Source organism: Ceratotherium simum, chromosome X, assembly GCF_057802395.1.
Source record: "Ceratotherium simum simum isolate JZ-2026a chromosome X, ASM5780239v1, whole genome shotgun sequence".
Taxonomy (NCBI): Eukaryota; Metazoa; Chordata; class Mammalia; order Perissodactyla; family Rhinocerotidae; genus Ceratotherium; species Ceratotherium simum.
Genome location: NC_141940.1, coordinates 98,966,545 through 98,982,112, shown reverse-complemented (window position 1 = coordinate 98,982,112; position 15,568 = coordinate 98,966,545). Strand labels below are relative to the sequence as shown.

Sequence of the window (15,568 nt, the reverse complement as noted above, 5' to 3'; positions counted from 1 at the left end):
CAAGAAACTGGCTTTTGGTTTTGTTTATTAATTCTTTTTGTTTTTCTCTTTTGCTTCCTAATTTATTATTTTCTGCCTTTTATTTTGATTTTCCAGTGTTTCTTTTATTTTGTTATTTTCTACAGTTTTTCAAAATGCTATTAGAATACCTTCCATCTTTCTAATAAAAATAATAATAATAAAAACTCAGATCAATGAATTTTCCTATGAGTTCAGTTTTGGTCATAATCAATATTTTTTGATAAGTAATGTTCTCAGTGTCTGTAATTCTGTTTAGTTCTATAATTACCATTCTGACTTCTATTTTGACAGAATTTTTTAGAAATGAATTTGTTAGTTTGAATTTTGCACCATTGGGTAGATTTTAAACAATCATTTTCTTTTTTTTTTGTTTTTTTTTTTAAAGATTTTATTTATTCAGTTTTTTTCCCCCCAAAGCCCCAGCAGACAGTTGTATGTCATAGGTTCACATCCTTTTAGTTGCTGTACGTGGGACTCGGCCTCACGTTGGACGGAGAAGTGGTGCCTCGGGGCGCTCCCGGGATCCGAACCCAGGCCGCCAGCATCAGAGAGCGCGCACTTAACCGCTAAGCCACGGAGCCGGCCCAACAATCATTTTCACTTTAATGTAACAACATATTGTATAAGTCAGAATACAATGAAACTGCTACTCTCATACATTGCTGGTACTCTTGTAAATTGCTATATATCATTTTGAAAAGCACAAAAATGTTTAGCATTATTTTTAAGTAAAAAAATATAGGATACTAAATATTACACAGACTATAATTTCAATAATATAATAAGTGAATTGAAGCTTAGGGAAAAAAGTTTGCAAGAAGAGAGAGCAAAAGTAACTATGGGTTTCTTTTTAAAGTATGGTGGGGGCTGGCCCCGTGGCTTGGCGGTTAAGTGCGCGCGCTCCGCTACTGGCAGCCCGAGTTTGGATCCTGGGCGCGCCCCGACGCACCGCTTCTCCGGCCATGCTGAGGCTGCGTCCCACATACAGCAACTAGAAGGATGTGCAGCTATGACATACAACTATCTACTGGGGCTTTGGGGAAAAAAAGGAGGAGGATTGGCAATAGATGTTAGCTCAGAGCCGGTCTTCTTCAGCAAAAAGAGGAGGATTAGCACAGATGTTAGCTTAGGGCTGATCTTCCTCACACACACAAAAAAATATGGTGGAATGGTTGTCTCTGTTTTACAAATATTCTGCTCTAATATGTTAATGTGAAAAAATGATAGTCACCATGTGTTGAATGCTTGCTGTATGCTCAGAGCCTAATGCATGTTATCTTTAATCTTTACAGATAATCTTAGGCAGTTTGCAACTTCACCATTATCAAGTCAGATTAAGAAATTTGCCAAAGGTCACGTAACATGAAATTATCTGAGTTGGGTATTATAACTTCAGAGCTCTTCCTCTTTCTACTACACCAGGGCTTCTTAATCTAGGGTTTGTAAATTTACTTGAGAAAAGTATTACATCTCAAACTAAAATGTAACATTTTCTTCAATTCTGAGTGTAGGTAATAAGCCACAGGAGAATTAGCAGTAGCTGTGACTCTGTCACCAGTAGAAGTCATAGATATTCTCATGTCATATTACTCTTGTTGCAGATATTATTAAATATATTTAACTCCCATCACTACTTAGAAATGTCAGCAGTTACTAGATCCACTACTAGACCTTGTTATTTAATGTATTAATAAAGAATATATATATTACTGTATCACAAATTTGGTTTTAAAATTTTTGCTAGCTGTGCTTTAATATAATTAATTTCCTTGGGAATCCTGTTTATTTTGTTTTATGTGTCTGAAGACTTTTTTCCAAGAAAGAGTCCAGACTGCCAAATGATCCGTAGCACTAAAAAGGATAAGACTCGTTGAAGCTATACCATGAAGTTTCATTGTATAATTACAAATTTTGAATTAACTCTTAAGATGCATCATTATTCTACTGTTTAAAATTTTGAATTCTATTTAAAAATTCTTGCATATTCAGGAAAACAGTTGATAGAAAAATGGTGCCAAACAGAATTGCAGTATGTTTCCTGCTGATTTATTTTAAACTGCTGTCAATAATTCCAAAAGTCCTAAAAAGATTAAATAAGTAATTACTCTTCATGGGACCCCCGTATACATCATACACTGCATAACAACGTTTCGGTCAATGACAGACTGCATATACAACGGTGGACCCATAAGATTAGTACCGTAGAGCCTAGGTGTGTAGTAGGCTATACCATCTAGGTTTGTGTAAGTACACTGGATGATGTTTGCACAATGACGAAATCACCTGATGACACATTTCTCAGGACGAATCTTTGTCGGTAAGCAACGCATGACTATAGTAGCAATAATCTGAATTTATGACAGTATCAACTCTCAGGCCTTACCAACCTATGAGCTCCAGCCTCTGAATTGGTGATTATTTTTGTTGATGGGAATGAGTTGAGCAGATCAGTAAAGAGATGACATAGGTGACAGCACTTTAAAAGTTGTAAACTACTAAAAATGTTCCTCATTATAAATAATTTGAATAGGATTTGTAGCAAATACAGGTAAAAGAAAAAAGATCTTTCATAGAGAATTTAGAGGCCAGTGATTTATTTTTAAGGCACATGTCCTAAAAATAATCTGTCTTGTAGCTGAGTTTGCTATTTGATGTCATGATTATAAAATGTTGCTTGCCTTTTTCCATTCATCTTATTCCTTTGTTTGCCGAAAGCACAGATTGTATAAAATCTCGCCCATTTATTTTCACAGTCTCTGCTCTCTGACACATATAAATGAAACCTAGCTCTGAAATAATATGGCTGCAGAAACACAGCATATTTACTCTTTTAAAGGAACAGTCATATATCAGATTTCTTCTAGTCAAGATAAATAAAAGTATGGCTATTTATCTGTCTTTTTTCCTTTTAATTATTGGATGACAGAAGGAATGAAATCCTCAGAAAATGCCAAACTGCTTTGCTTTGCAAATGTTGAAAATAGTTGAATTTGCTTGCCAACATAATTTGTTGTGAAACATACACAATTACATAATGGTTCCTCTGTTTTTTAACAAAGAAAAAGGCTTTCTTAAAATATTATACAATTCTGGAAAGAAAATGATGCTAAAACTTTAACTTAGCAGAGAGGAGAAAGAAGCAACCCAAGGCCAATAATATGGAAATACTCATGTTAAAACTGTTCATATTTTCTTCTTCTTCTTTTAGGTTTGCTGAATTTTTATTTACTGAGGAATTCAAGGCTGGTTCTCGGGTCCTTGAAAGTATATACAGCTTGTATGAAGGCTTCTCCGGGACGGTGTGCTTTCTGATCGATCTGCTGCAACCCAGTCAGGCAGAGTTCCCTCTCTTCAGTGTCTTTGTTTAGAAGGCTTCATCTCCCACTGTGGCCCTGCAGAAGGTCCCTGAGATTTCCTGAGCCTACCCGAGGCAGTTTCCACATAAGCCACATTCAATGGTATCACTACCATGAGCCTTAACATTGCCTCCAGAAGGAAGGAAGGAAGGAAGGGAGCAGGCAGGTGAAGGTAACATGATACCAGACTTAAGGGAGAACAGTCTGAGAATCTCAAAATAAAGACACGACAACCCTTCTAAAAACCATAGATATTTAATATTTCATGGAATAAATGTGAAACCAGAGATGAGAGGAAAAAGGGAAAGAGAAATGATGTTTTTCAGTTATGGCATAGAAAACAAAACTGAAATGTGGACTATGGCAATAAAAGGCCAATACCTTTGCAATTGGAAAGAGAATTTGACCATTTGTGGGTACCCTCTACCCCTAAATTCAGAAATAAAAAAAATCAAAAACTAAAGTAATTGCCCAGCTGAAAACTGCTAGGAAGGATGAAGTGTCAGGTTGCTAAAGGACTAAAAGGAAACTCTTGGTTGTCCTATGCCTTTACTTATTGAAATTCATGATTTTTACTAAATGGAGAAATTTGCATATGAATCTCTGTTTTTTATCATTACCCTGGGCACTTTAAAGAAATCATATCATAACTTAGTTTAAACCTTGAAATTTGAAGTTTCCTTGGGCCTTAGAGCATCTCCTTTTATTGATTCCTTTTTCTTTCCTAAAACTCAATTAGAATAGTAAAATTTATAGGCGAGGAAATACTGTAGCAAATGTTGCTGTCAAGTGTTTTTCTCAATTTGAAGCGTGAGCTGTGTATAGTCTATTGTTAGTAATTTTTAAAATGCCTGTGTAATCCATATGAAGCTATTAGCTGAACTGTAAAATATACTCATGGTAAAAATCACTCATCTCAAAGATCAGGGTAACCACTACAAAGGTGTGACATTTCTGCCTTTGATGGAATACTGTGTTACCTCGGACAGGCAGACACTGGCTGAGAAAGGGGCTAGTGATTGTGAGAAGAACATTGCTCAATTTTATACTATTAGATTAAAAGATGAGTGAATTCCCTGGCTGATCACCTTACCTTCCAAGACACAGGCTCCACTAGAAATTGTCTACAATACCCACTGAGCCAAGTTGTCATATTAAATTCAACCCTGCTGTAAACACATAGAAGTTGTAAAACTACTTCAAGTAAATAGTGGTTTGCAGAACACTATAGGAGCATCTGTTACTTCAATATTCAGACCACGAGTTTACCCTTTTCCTAGAATTTGGTCACTGGCAATTTCATATATCAGAGTGAGGAGGAAATGAATACTGTATAAAATTTAACAACTATTTATATAGTCATTAAATATTTGGATGTATGTGATACATGTAAAATACGTATGTATATTCCACATCTGTCCCCATGTGAACCCAGGCACTTATTTAGTTCAGTAGTTCCTAACTTCTTGATTCGTAGAAGAATTTGGAGAGGAGTTGGGGAATACTCTATTGCCTAAAAATATTTGTGTGTGTTGGCATGTATGTGCGTGTGCCCATGTGCTTGTGTGTGTGCGTGTGTGTGCTCATTTTTCTGGGAAAAGGATCTCTAGCATTCATAAGATTTTCAAAGAATCTATGGCTGAAGGAAGGTCAGAACTACCTTTGTATATTTAATGACTCTGTTTATGTTTGCAGTCATCAGAACAAACGAGGACAAAATGGTTTTGAAAAGCATGCACCTTTTTAGCTTATTGTTTCTTTTTCACATCCTCGGATATAAATATATAAAATTGGCTTCAATTGTTCATCTTTGAAAATACTCTGGTTGGAGCAATACCACATAAATAGCAGCTTTCCCATGACTCCCAAAGTTGGGTTCTAGAAGTTCTTTCATGAATAGTCAAGGACCTCTCATAAAGCCTTAAGGCAAAATGCCTTCTACAAAGTAGTCTCCTTTTGAAGTGATAGTGGTACCTGCTTTTCACCATCTGGTTTTAAATTCTTTTCATTTGACCCCTGTAGGCTGGCAGTAATAAGCATCCAGTATACAGGGCTTTATGGAACACATGCTTTTTTCCTTGTCCAGCAACACTTCGAGGTGATTTAGGTAATTGATCCAAAGTCTCATAGCTAGGAAGGGGCAGAATGAGGATTCAAACCCAGGGTTTCCCTTCACAAGTGTGTTCATTCAGTATTCTAGACTAGCATCTGGGAATACAGCAGTGAACAAAATACCCCTGGAAGTTACCTTCTGTTTTCTGTTTGCTGATCCTTCCACCATTCATCCTTGACACCTAAAACCTAAAGCACTAAGAAGGGATAATCTAGCTCAACACATCAGTTTCATTTCTAGAAACTTCAGAAAAACTGGAGTCATTCCTGCTGACCCGCCCTTTTAAGGTCCGGTAGGGTAACTATGACTATGATGTTGTTGTGCTAACACTTACGGAAAGGCAACCCTTTTGTGTGTCAAATCCAAGCAAAGGCCATGTTTGGGCGTGTCTTTATGAATTGACACCTTGGTAAATTAGAAACAAGGGTAAGCTTGTTTAGCACTTAAACATGTTGAAAGTTTTCATTTTCCTGAAAGAGTAGAATTATAGGTTTGGGAAGGTCCTCTTCTATCTTGTTTTCCCAAGAAGGGGGAAAAAGACCCTTAAGTGTTGCTGTAGAAAAGTGTGGCACGTCACTTCTTATTTAATTAACTAACTTCTTGCCTTCTATGTAGTAACGTTCTTTTTTGAATAGTGCTTAAGCATGTTGCCTCTTGAAGGCTATGGGAGCATTTTTTACCACCACTAGTATAACTTTAATATTATTTACTATATGTGGCATGAACAATTATAAACCCTGAAGGTAACAGTGGAAATATTTGAGGATAGATTGAAAGACTCTCTCAACAATGAGGAGACTGCATTATACTTTGAGAACAGGAAGTTTTGGAAAATATTACAACTCTGTGTATTTTGTTTTATTAACACAATTACATACCTTCTCTTCCACACATTGCCCAAAATATTATATATATATCTTTATTTTGCACAATCCCATTTCAGTCGTCAGTTTTTACTTTTTTGTTCCATTTGTAACCTGAAAACTGAGAACGGAGATTTGACAGCATATATTCCCCTGTGATTCCTCAGGTAACTCACTACACTGTTAAGATAATACTTTTTACTTTCTGATAATTCAAGGAGCAGTCATTTTCTTGGTCTGTGCTAAACTGGAACTCTTCCGTGGTAATTTATATCTTTTTTTTTTTTTTTTTTTTTTGTGAGGAGGGTCAGCCCTGAGCTAACATCCATGCCAATCCTCCTCTTTTTGCTGAGGAAGACCGGTCCTGAGCTAATATCTATTGCCAAGCCTCCTCCTTTTTTTCCTTTTTCTCCCCAAAGCCACAGTAGATAGTTGTATGTCATAGTTGCACATCCTTCTAGTTGCTGTATGTGGGACGCCGCCTCAGCATGGCCCGACAAGCGGTGCGTTGGTGCATGCCCGGGATGCGAACCCGGGCCACCAGTAGTGGAGCACGTACACTTAACCGCTAGGCCACAGGGCCAGCCCCAGTAATTTATATCTTTAACTTTCTTTGACACACTCAAATTTTAAGCAAGGTAGTACTCAAATTATTTCAATTTCTGTAGAGAACAAATCTCAATAATTTCAATGCAACAAATGTAAGTTTGTGATTTATAACCGTGTTAAGGAAATACATCATTAAAAGGAAAGGCCTATGTAATGCAAAGAGCCCTATGTTGGAAATCTTGAAGCCTTGCTCTGCCACTTCCATGGGCCACTATAATCATCATCATCATCATCATCATCATCATCATCATCATCATCATCACTCTCTCTACCTCACAGGTTGTCAAAGATAAAATGGATATAAGAGAGATTTGTAATATGCAGGTCCTTTAGATATTTAAAAGGAAACTGTATTTTAAGTACCTACTACATACATAGAAAATCATGCTCAATGATGACTTCAAATAAGCATTTCAGCCAAATGTAATCTCCATATGTGGATGCAGTGCTTGGGGGTCTGGATCACTTGCTGGGTAAAAGCGAAGTGTATGTTTTTTATATTCTAGAACCAATCCTGACTATAGCATTTGTGCCTCAGAAGTGTCTGATTCACCGTGGCTTAGTACATAGGAATAGGCTAGTTTAGCTTGGGAGCGCCTTTTAATGCAAATATTTATTTTGCTTGCTGGAAACAAAGGATTCAAGTGCCAGTAACTGAGAAAAGGAGCTGACAGGCTAGGTGTGTAGAGCAAAAATGAACTGGGAAATAAAGTAGTTTTGGTTGAATTTGCTCTGTACTTTAATTCAGGCCTCAGAACTGTGTGACATATAGCAGTAGAAATATACTCTCAATTGCATATAAGGCCTTCCTTTGGGAACCTGGGTTATTTATTCAACACTGTCCCAAATTAATGGCTAAATGACTAAGCCTCAGATTCACCAAGGCCATGAGATCTTTGCATAAACTTGGCAAGGAAAGCCAATGAAAAGGCAAAGGGGTGGGTGGGGGGAAGCTTGCTGCAGCTCAGCATCTCAGTGTGAGCTGTGGATGCACATTTAATGCTGCTAAGAAGCCATCATCTTACTCCTGGGTTTTATTGCTTCCTAGGACCACTAATTCTACCTCCCTCCCCCCAACTCAGCAACTTCTTGCCTGCCTTCTCCTCTTGAAATAGTACATTCTAATATGTTTTTTTTTCTATGCTTAATCATGTGACCCTCCTTTCACCTGGGAGGGCAGGTTTTCTCCTTATCTCTTCCATCCATGTCAGTTTGTAGCTAAGAGCTCCAGGCTTAGGAAGGCTGATTCCCCTCTGGACAGAAGGGCTGACCTCAAGGTCAGCAGCAGCAGGAGTCAGGCCCACTCTGCAGTCAGAGTGTGGCTGTGCGTGAGAATAGAATGGCAGCTGCATTTATCCTGCTTCTCCTCCATAAAGAAACCTGGTCACTTTATTTGTACTGTTGTGGGGAAAAAAAAAAAAAAACAAAGTTGATGCTACATTAAATATCTGGGCCTCCTGCATTATCATAAATCTCATACTGGAGGTGTCCTCTCTCTCCTTGTTTCTTTAATTGAAAGTGCTAATGAATTGAGGCCTGATGGATGATGACTTTAGGGTTTAAAAAAATACCTGTTTTTATTTTCTTAAAGTATTGAACCGTGTCATTTTCACCTAGACCTTTCCACAAATGGCAGTCCCCTATCTGCAGAATTTCCTGCATCTTCTTTTGCCTTTGTATACCTGTTACTTAACCCTCTGAACTGAATTTGAAAAATTATTTAAAATGAAAACCAAATCATCCATATTTTTGTTCTTTTGGGGGGTTTGTCGGTGGATAGTATGATTAAAAGAGCAGACGATCCTTTCTTTTCTTGCCTTTCTCCTCCCTGCACAATATCAAGGAAGAACAGGGAGAAAAGATACACGAGGCTTGACTGTCGCAGACTAAAAACAGTTTGCAAGGATTCCTGTTTTGTTTCCTCTTTGGTTTTTCTTCATCCCTATAGGAAATAGTTTATCTGTGGTGTGTGTGTGTGTGTGTGTGTGTGTGTGTGTGTGAGAGAGAGAGAGAGAGAGAGAGAGGGAGAGAGACGGGGAGAGAGAGAGACTTAGAGTCAGCATTACATATGAAGTAAAACCCAACATTTAGCTATTAAATGTATCTGAGTGAATGGATATATGCAAGCATAAATTGATTAATGAATGAGTGTTCATTGTGTGTTAATTGCTTTCAAATAAATTAGCACATAATTAATGAGGGCCCTAGTTACACTTCTAGTTGTCTATCTTAAGCATTCATTTTCATTAAAACTTCTGCCAGGTTAAAGCCATGAGTAGCCATCTGTAGAAGGTAACAGATGTGAGTTTCACAAATAGAGCCACATACATAATTTTTAAATTTTCTAGTAGCCACATCAAAAAAGTAAAACAAAAAAGGGGAATTAATTTTAATAATGTATTTAACTCAGTATATCCAAAATATTCTCGTTTCAACATGTAATCAATATAAAATTATTAATGAGATATTTTACCTTTTTTTTTTTACTAAGTGTTCAAAATCTGGTGTGTATTTTACACTTACTGCACATCTCAAATTGGACTACCACATCTCAAGTGCTCAAGAGCCATAGCACAGGGCTAGCATCCCACTGCTGTTTCATAGTATTGATAAGGTCTTATGGATACATATAGCTTATGTATGTTTTTGTTGTTACAAGAGAAAATAGAAACAAAACACTGCATGTTATTTGAGTACCGTGCTGTTTCCCTAAATGTGGACCACTAGTCCCAAGAGCTGCCTTGTGGAAAAATAGATTCCATGATTGAATAAATTAAGAAAGTTCTATTCTTTTACTCCCTTTTGGAGATTTACATGGTGCATTAACATATCACAGATTCTCAGAACACTCTCCTGGGTAAAGAAACGTGTTTAAAGTTGTTGAGTTCTGTGTTTGTGAGGTTCAATCTCCTTATTGTCACTGTTGCTCAGCTACCACTATAAAAACATGGTTAGTCTGGCATGGTATGGTTGGTTATGGTATGCTTATAACATTTGTTTGTTCTGCAGAGCACCCCTTCCCCTCCTCCCCACCCAAGGCCCATTAAAGATACAAGAACTATGGTTCTGTCCCAGAGCATTAATTCCTATTAATTATCTTGCCCTCACAAAGACCTGAAGTCATTCTTTACTACACTTTTGGGAAAAAGAATCTGGAAATTGCCACAAGTGTCTCTACATAAGAAAAACTTGGTGTCTTCCCCTCCTTCTCCACTCTTTTTGGAGCCTATCTTTACTTATTCTTTGTATTTGGAATCACCTGAGAGCCAAGATATATCTTTTTGTTCTAGAACCCCCTACTAAGTTGAAACCAGCAGATGGCTTTAATGTCTTGCACATGGACATAGATCTTCAGAAAATACCCAAATACACGCCTTTCAGAAATTATGAGCACTCTCAAAAGACGAGAGGAGAACCATCTGAATGTGTATACATGTAAACACAGAATACAGTTTCTTAAGTAGAGTAATCCTTCCTGCTGATGCTTTCTTTTTCTATTTTGTGTGGTGTTATTTTACATGCTTGAGTAGGTACTGTTTTTGTAGAGTAGCTGTGACTTAGCAATCAGTTTAAAGAAGATATAGACTATACTTGACAACTGTCAATCTTTAGCAAATGATCTTTTTGCCTTTGTCTTAGTGGGACTTCTGATGCTGCTCCCATAAGTTTTGTTTTACGATCTGTGCTTAAGTGGCAATTACCAGTTAGATAACTTCTGTCGCTGAATTTGGTCCAAGTTGACTGTGGTAAGCCTTATATGTGGATGTATTCAAATAAGATTGATTTCAATGATCTGTTTTGTCTCTGTTTTTTGGACTTTAGTATTTCAATATTAGAGATATCTTCTGAAAACTGTAGCAGCAGTAGAATTTTTTTGCTCTTGAAAATGCGAAGTATACCATGAGTTTTATATGGAGTCTCCAGGAGAAGGAGTGGAACATTCTAAGTGCAAAAGTTTGGTTTTAGAATCTGTCTACAAGAAAGGGCAGCCTATTCTCTAAAAAGGTAACAGCTTTTCCAACGTTAAACATCTGGGGCTGCTCTACTTGGAAAGGAAGTCTGCATTTTAATCTCATGGATTTAATGGCGCTAAATTAACAAAAACTTTTAAAATGGATTTTGTAGAATCGAATTATTAGGGGAAACACTTTGCAAAGCCATATAGTGGAGAGTAGTCAAGCATCACATGTTAGTTTCAGAATGTGCATTTCCCAAGTGAATAGAATTTACTTCACCAAAAAGATTTTTTGCACAATTCACAATACTTATAGAAATATGATTGTATCATTGGAGAAAAACTCACCTTTCTAATGATACATTTCATATTCACAAATAAACTAGTGTAATTCCTTAATTATTTGGGGGGATACAAAAGAATAATCTATCAGTAGAATATAACTGCTTATTCCTAATTGTATCTAGGAATGAATACATACTATTATTTAAAGGACTATTGAATTTTGAAGGACTGCTCAATAAATTAGTATTATTAATAAAATTATACTCTTTGCAATACATTTACCTCAGCACAAATGCAGAGTTAAAAACATAAAATTATAAAAAAATACACCAAATAATGGAGATTGGTTATTATTACTTTAAAATACTACTAATTTCCATTAGCATTAAATCCAACACCAATTCTCTGTTGAAAGTCTTGCACACGAAATGAGAGGCTTCTTTAAAAATGCCCTTTTGCCAAAAACAGGTTCTATGACCTCTTGCTAATTATTAGATTTCTTTAGGGGTACTTTGAGGCACTTTCAAAGACATATCTGTAGCAGTTAGGTCTAAATTTAGAGCAGAACATTCTGTCAGAAATTTTACTGTATCACAAAATGTTATCGTACTATATTTTATAATAAAACCAAATTCTCAAGTATTCTGGTATCTTACATATTATTATACCAAAAAACCACTTTCTATAAGTCTATTATTGTGTATATAATATTTAAAAAGAATAATAGGTATTTCAGTCCTAGCAAGAAAGTGTAATGCAATACATGACATTAAATTGATCTTTAGTCAAAATCCATTTAGGTATTTGACAGGGAAACTAGCAATCATAAGCTCGAATGCACACATGGTTCTCAAGGACAAAATGGCAAATGATAATACATAAAGCATAGTCACTGGGACAAGTTATCTGGTGTGCAGACTGAGAAGGATCAACTTGCAAATGCTCATCAGATTTCAGCTTTTGTTATTAGTCGTTCCTGGAGGGAGAAGTGCTCCAGTCACTTGATGTTGCCTCTCCTTCAGATGAGGGGTTTGCTCACAGCCACTGCATGGTATAATGAAATCTCTTTAGAAGCAGGATTGAGTCAGAAGCTTAGAGATGCATCTTACTGTTTTGAAAACTGCTGTTACAATGTTCTAAACACTGTGATCTTTCCAAATGTGTTTTCTGTATTAGTTTTGTACTGTAGAAAATAACTCACCATAAACTGGACTCTGTAGTGTTTAAAGCAATGTTATTTATGGGCTTATCGCCCCCCCCCACATTTATGTACAGTCTACTTAATAATATAAAACCTGTGATAATCCTTTGCCTTAAAATAAAATCTAATGCTAAATATTAAGTATGCTCTAATTAATAATTCTAAGCTATAAATTAATTTTTCCTTCAAAGCTTAAGACAGTGTCAAATAAAATATTACACAAATACTCTGTGGAGTGTTGCTGCCTATTCTGTATTTGTGACAGTGTGTGTATCTTGATCTAGGACATGGTGGCCTGCTGGGTTCTATAAATAGACATTAGTAATCCTTTTAGAGAATGGGCCTGGTACCTCTCAGCTGTTGGCTGAATCCTCCCCTTAACCCTTATAAATAGATTTTCCCATGCCAGACAAGAATGAAGAAAAACAGCCCTTCATGTTCTCTCCTACAATTTTTGTCTTGATTCCGACTGAATCTTAACATTCTATTTGTGTTGATATCATTTTACTAAATAGAAATCACCTAATTTCAACAGGGAAAGGGATCTTGTAATTATTATAATATAATTGCTTATGGAACAGGTTAGGACCTGAATTTTAGAGAGATTTAGTGACTGGCTCAAGCTCTGAGAGACAAGGGTGGGCTGAGCCCATCCTGATGTCCAGAAGGTTGTCACCAGTTCAGTGAGTGAAAAGGAATTGTGTGTCTCCAGGCAGACACACACCAGCAAGCAGAGGTATGCCTTGGGCTAGAAAACTTTTCCTTATTAGGCCCTGGTCTTCACCCTGAGTTAATCACAGTTATAGAGGAATAAATTCTGTAGGCAGTTTTTCTGGGAGAGAAGGCGTTGGCTCCTAAGGATTCTCGCTGATGCTGTTGCACCACTGGAAGCAATGCTTCAGACCACTGTATTTGGAAGACTGAGGGGCATGCTTACTTGGGCCGGTGAAAAGGTAAATCCTGGGTGCATGACAACACACTTGAACTTTGAAAAGCATCTTTGTGGTCTGGTTATTTTTAAATAAGCGGAAACGCTGGCCCTTTGAGGAATTAGGCGTTCCCTAGGCCCAGGAAATAGAGACTGAGATGGAAAGACGTCCAGACCCCAATACTGGGCCCCGTGGGTTTCAGTTTTTCAGAGGGCTGTGAATGGTTTCTAACGCGAGAGCCGGCCAAGGGGCTCTAGGACCCAGAGGCTGCGCTCAGGGCCAGTAGGGCCCGCTGTAGCCTTTGGGGCTCCCGCGCGAGCTGTCGCAGGGCGCGGGTTCGCGGCCCGCCTGAGGACTGTCGCCGCAGAGACGCCGCGGACACTCTGGCGCGCGGGCGGCGCACGGTGCGCGTGGGCGTGTCCCAGCGGGGCCGCGCTCCCCGCCCCGCCCCACCGGGTCGGTCGCCCCCAGGCCCAGCTCCAGCGCCCGGCCCGTCGGCCGGCGGGCCCCCTGGCCTCCGGGGCAGCGCAGAGCGCCGGAGCAGTCGGGGCCGGGCATGCCGGGAGCCCCTCGGGCAGTCGCCGCCGCTACCGCGTCCGCCACCGGTGTGCGCCGCTGACGCGCAGAGATGAAATTCCCGGGCTCTGTGCTGGCGTCCGTGTTCCTCTTCGTGGCCGAGACGACGACGGCGCTGTACCTGAGCAGCACCTACCGCTCGGCCGGGGACGGCATGTGGCAGGCGCTGACGCTGCTTTTCTCGCTGCTGCCCTGCGCGCTCGTGCAGCTCACGCTCCTCTTCGTGCACCGCGACTTCAGTCGCGACCGCCCGCTCGTGCTGCTGCTGCACCTGCTGCAGCTCGGGCCCCTCTTCAGGTGGGTGCGGGCCCCGGGCCCTAGGCTGCAGACCAGGGCCTCCTCCCCCACCTACCCTGGCGTAAGGGGGCGGCCTTCCGGGAGGGACAGGTGGCTGTGGCTGGACCAGGGGCCCGGCCCAGGCCGGCCCGCCCTGCTCCCCTGCCCCATCGTTCCAGTCGCAGGAATGCGACAGAATCCTGGGATAGTGGCAATAAAGCTGGGGCGGACCGCGTTCCTGTTAGGTCTAGCGTATGAAATTGCCAATATTCAACTGAATTTGACCAACAAAAATGGCAATTTCATGTGGTTCGACCTCATAAAATACAAGCTTTCTCTGCGATCAGGTGAGCTCTGGCAGGATTGGCTTGTGTCGTGACAAACCCTTGGAAAGTGTGTTCTAAATCGCTGTTAGAGCAAAAGCATGTACAAATTATTTAATTTAGTTGAATTTATCAAACACATGGAGTTTGCTGTGTGCCAGGCATTGTTCTGAGGGCTTTACAAATATTAATTTATTTAATTCTCATACAGAACTCTAGAAATCCATGCATCATTATTTTCTCGTGGTGTGGAAACATACGGGGTTGTGGAAATGTCTTCTGGCCCTGCCTAAATTATAAACATAGTCATTGAAGCTGGAACACAATGTGCCATGAAGACAAAATCTTGTGGTGTCTTAAAAAATGAAAAACTATTAGTGATATTTCTGGAAATTAATTTTTATTAACACAAAGCAAGTAGAAATTCGTGGTAATGTAGACTTGGGCTTATCTAAGGACCATGAAGAGAGTTTAAAATGTGTTGTTTTGGTCTCTTTCATCTCTGTGGGGAAAGCAAAACAAAGGGTTTCTCTCTGGATTAGAAATAAATTTATAACACTGAACTTTAGAAATAGGTGATAGAGGAATTCAAAGAGATAGGAAGGTCAGAGATGCACCTCAGCTGCCAGAAAATTCAGCTAGCCAGGAACATTTCATACCAGGAAATAATACCTCCCCTCCCCTCATATGCACACACACACACACACACACACACACACACACAAAGTCAAGTAGCAAGATAGATTTTACAGAGCCCTATTATAAAATTTTGCACTTCATATTAAAGTCAGCTGTCCCAGCTGACACTCAGAATACTGACTTGTAGTTTATACACAGTCAGAACAGACTTGGTGAACAAGTTTCCCAGCCTCCTGAAGCTGCAGAATCCTAGAAAGGAAAAGAAACAGGTACACTGATGGGAGTAAGAAGTTGCTACTGACATCCTGAGAGCAAGGGAAGAGTTAGGGGGTAAAAAAGAGAGAGAAAAGGAGTGAGGGGAATTTTAAAAGTCTTGCAACCTGGAGCCATTTAGTGAGGAGTTAGTCCTCCCTGGCCAAATA

The 15,568-nt window shown here is 39.1% G+C and overlaps 2 protein-coding genes across 2 annotated transcripts in view; both read left to right on the top strand.

The window, feature by feature from the left end:
- Window positions 1-7,920, top strand: part of LANCL3 (LanC like family member 3) — a 92,587-nt gene extending 84,667 nt beyond the window's left edge. Inside the window, exon 5 of the mRNA XM_004435051.3 lies at window positions 3,230-7,920. Within this exon, the coding sequence (XP_004435108.1) occupies window positions 3,230-3,389 (160 nt within the window). The 3' untranslated portion in view covers window positions 3,390-7,920. The remainder of the gene's footprint in view (window positions 1-3,229) is intronic.
- A 5,856-nt stretch (window positions 7,921-13,776) lies between these two features.
- Window positions 13,777-15,568, top strand: part of XK (X-linked Kx blood group antigen, Kell and VPS13A binding protein) — a 45,251-nt gene continuing 43,459 nt past the window's right edge. The window contains exon 1 of the mRNA XM_004435050.3: window positions 13,777-14,205. Within this exon, the coding sequence (XP_004435107.1) occupies window positions 13,961-14,205 (245 nt within the window). The 5' untranslated portion in view covers window positions 13,777-13,960. The remainder of the gene's footprint in view (window positions 14,206-15,568) is intronic.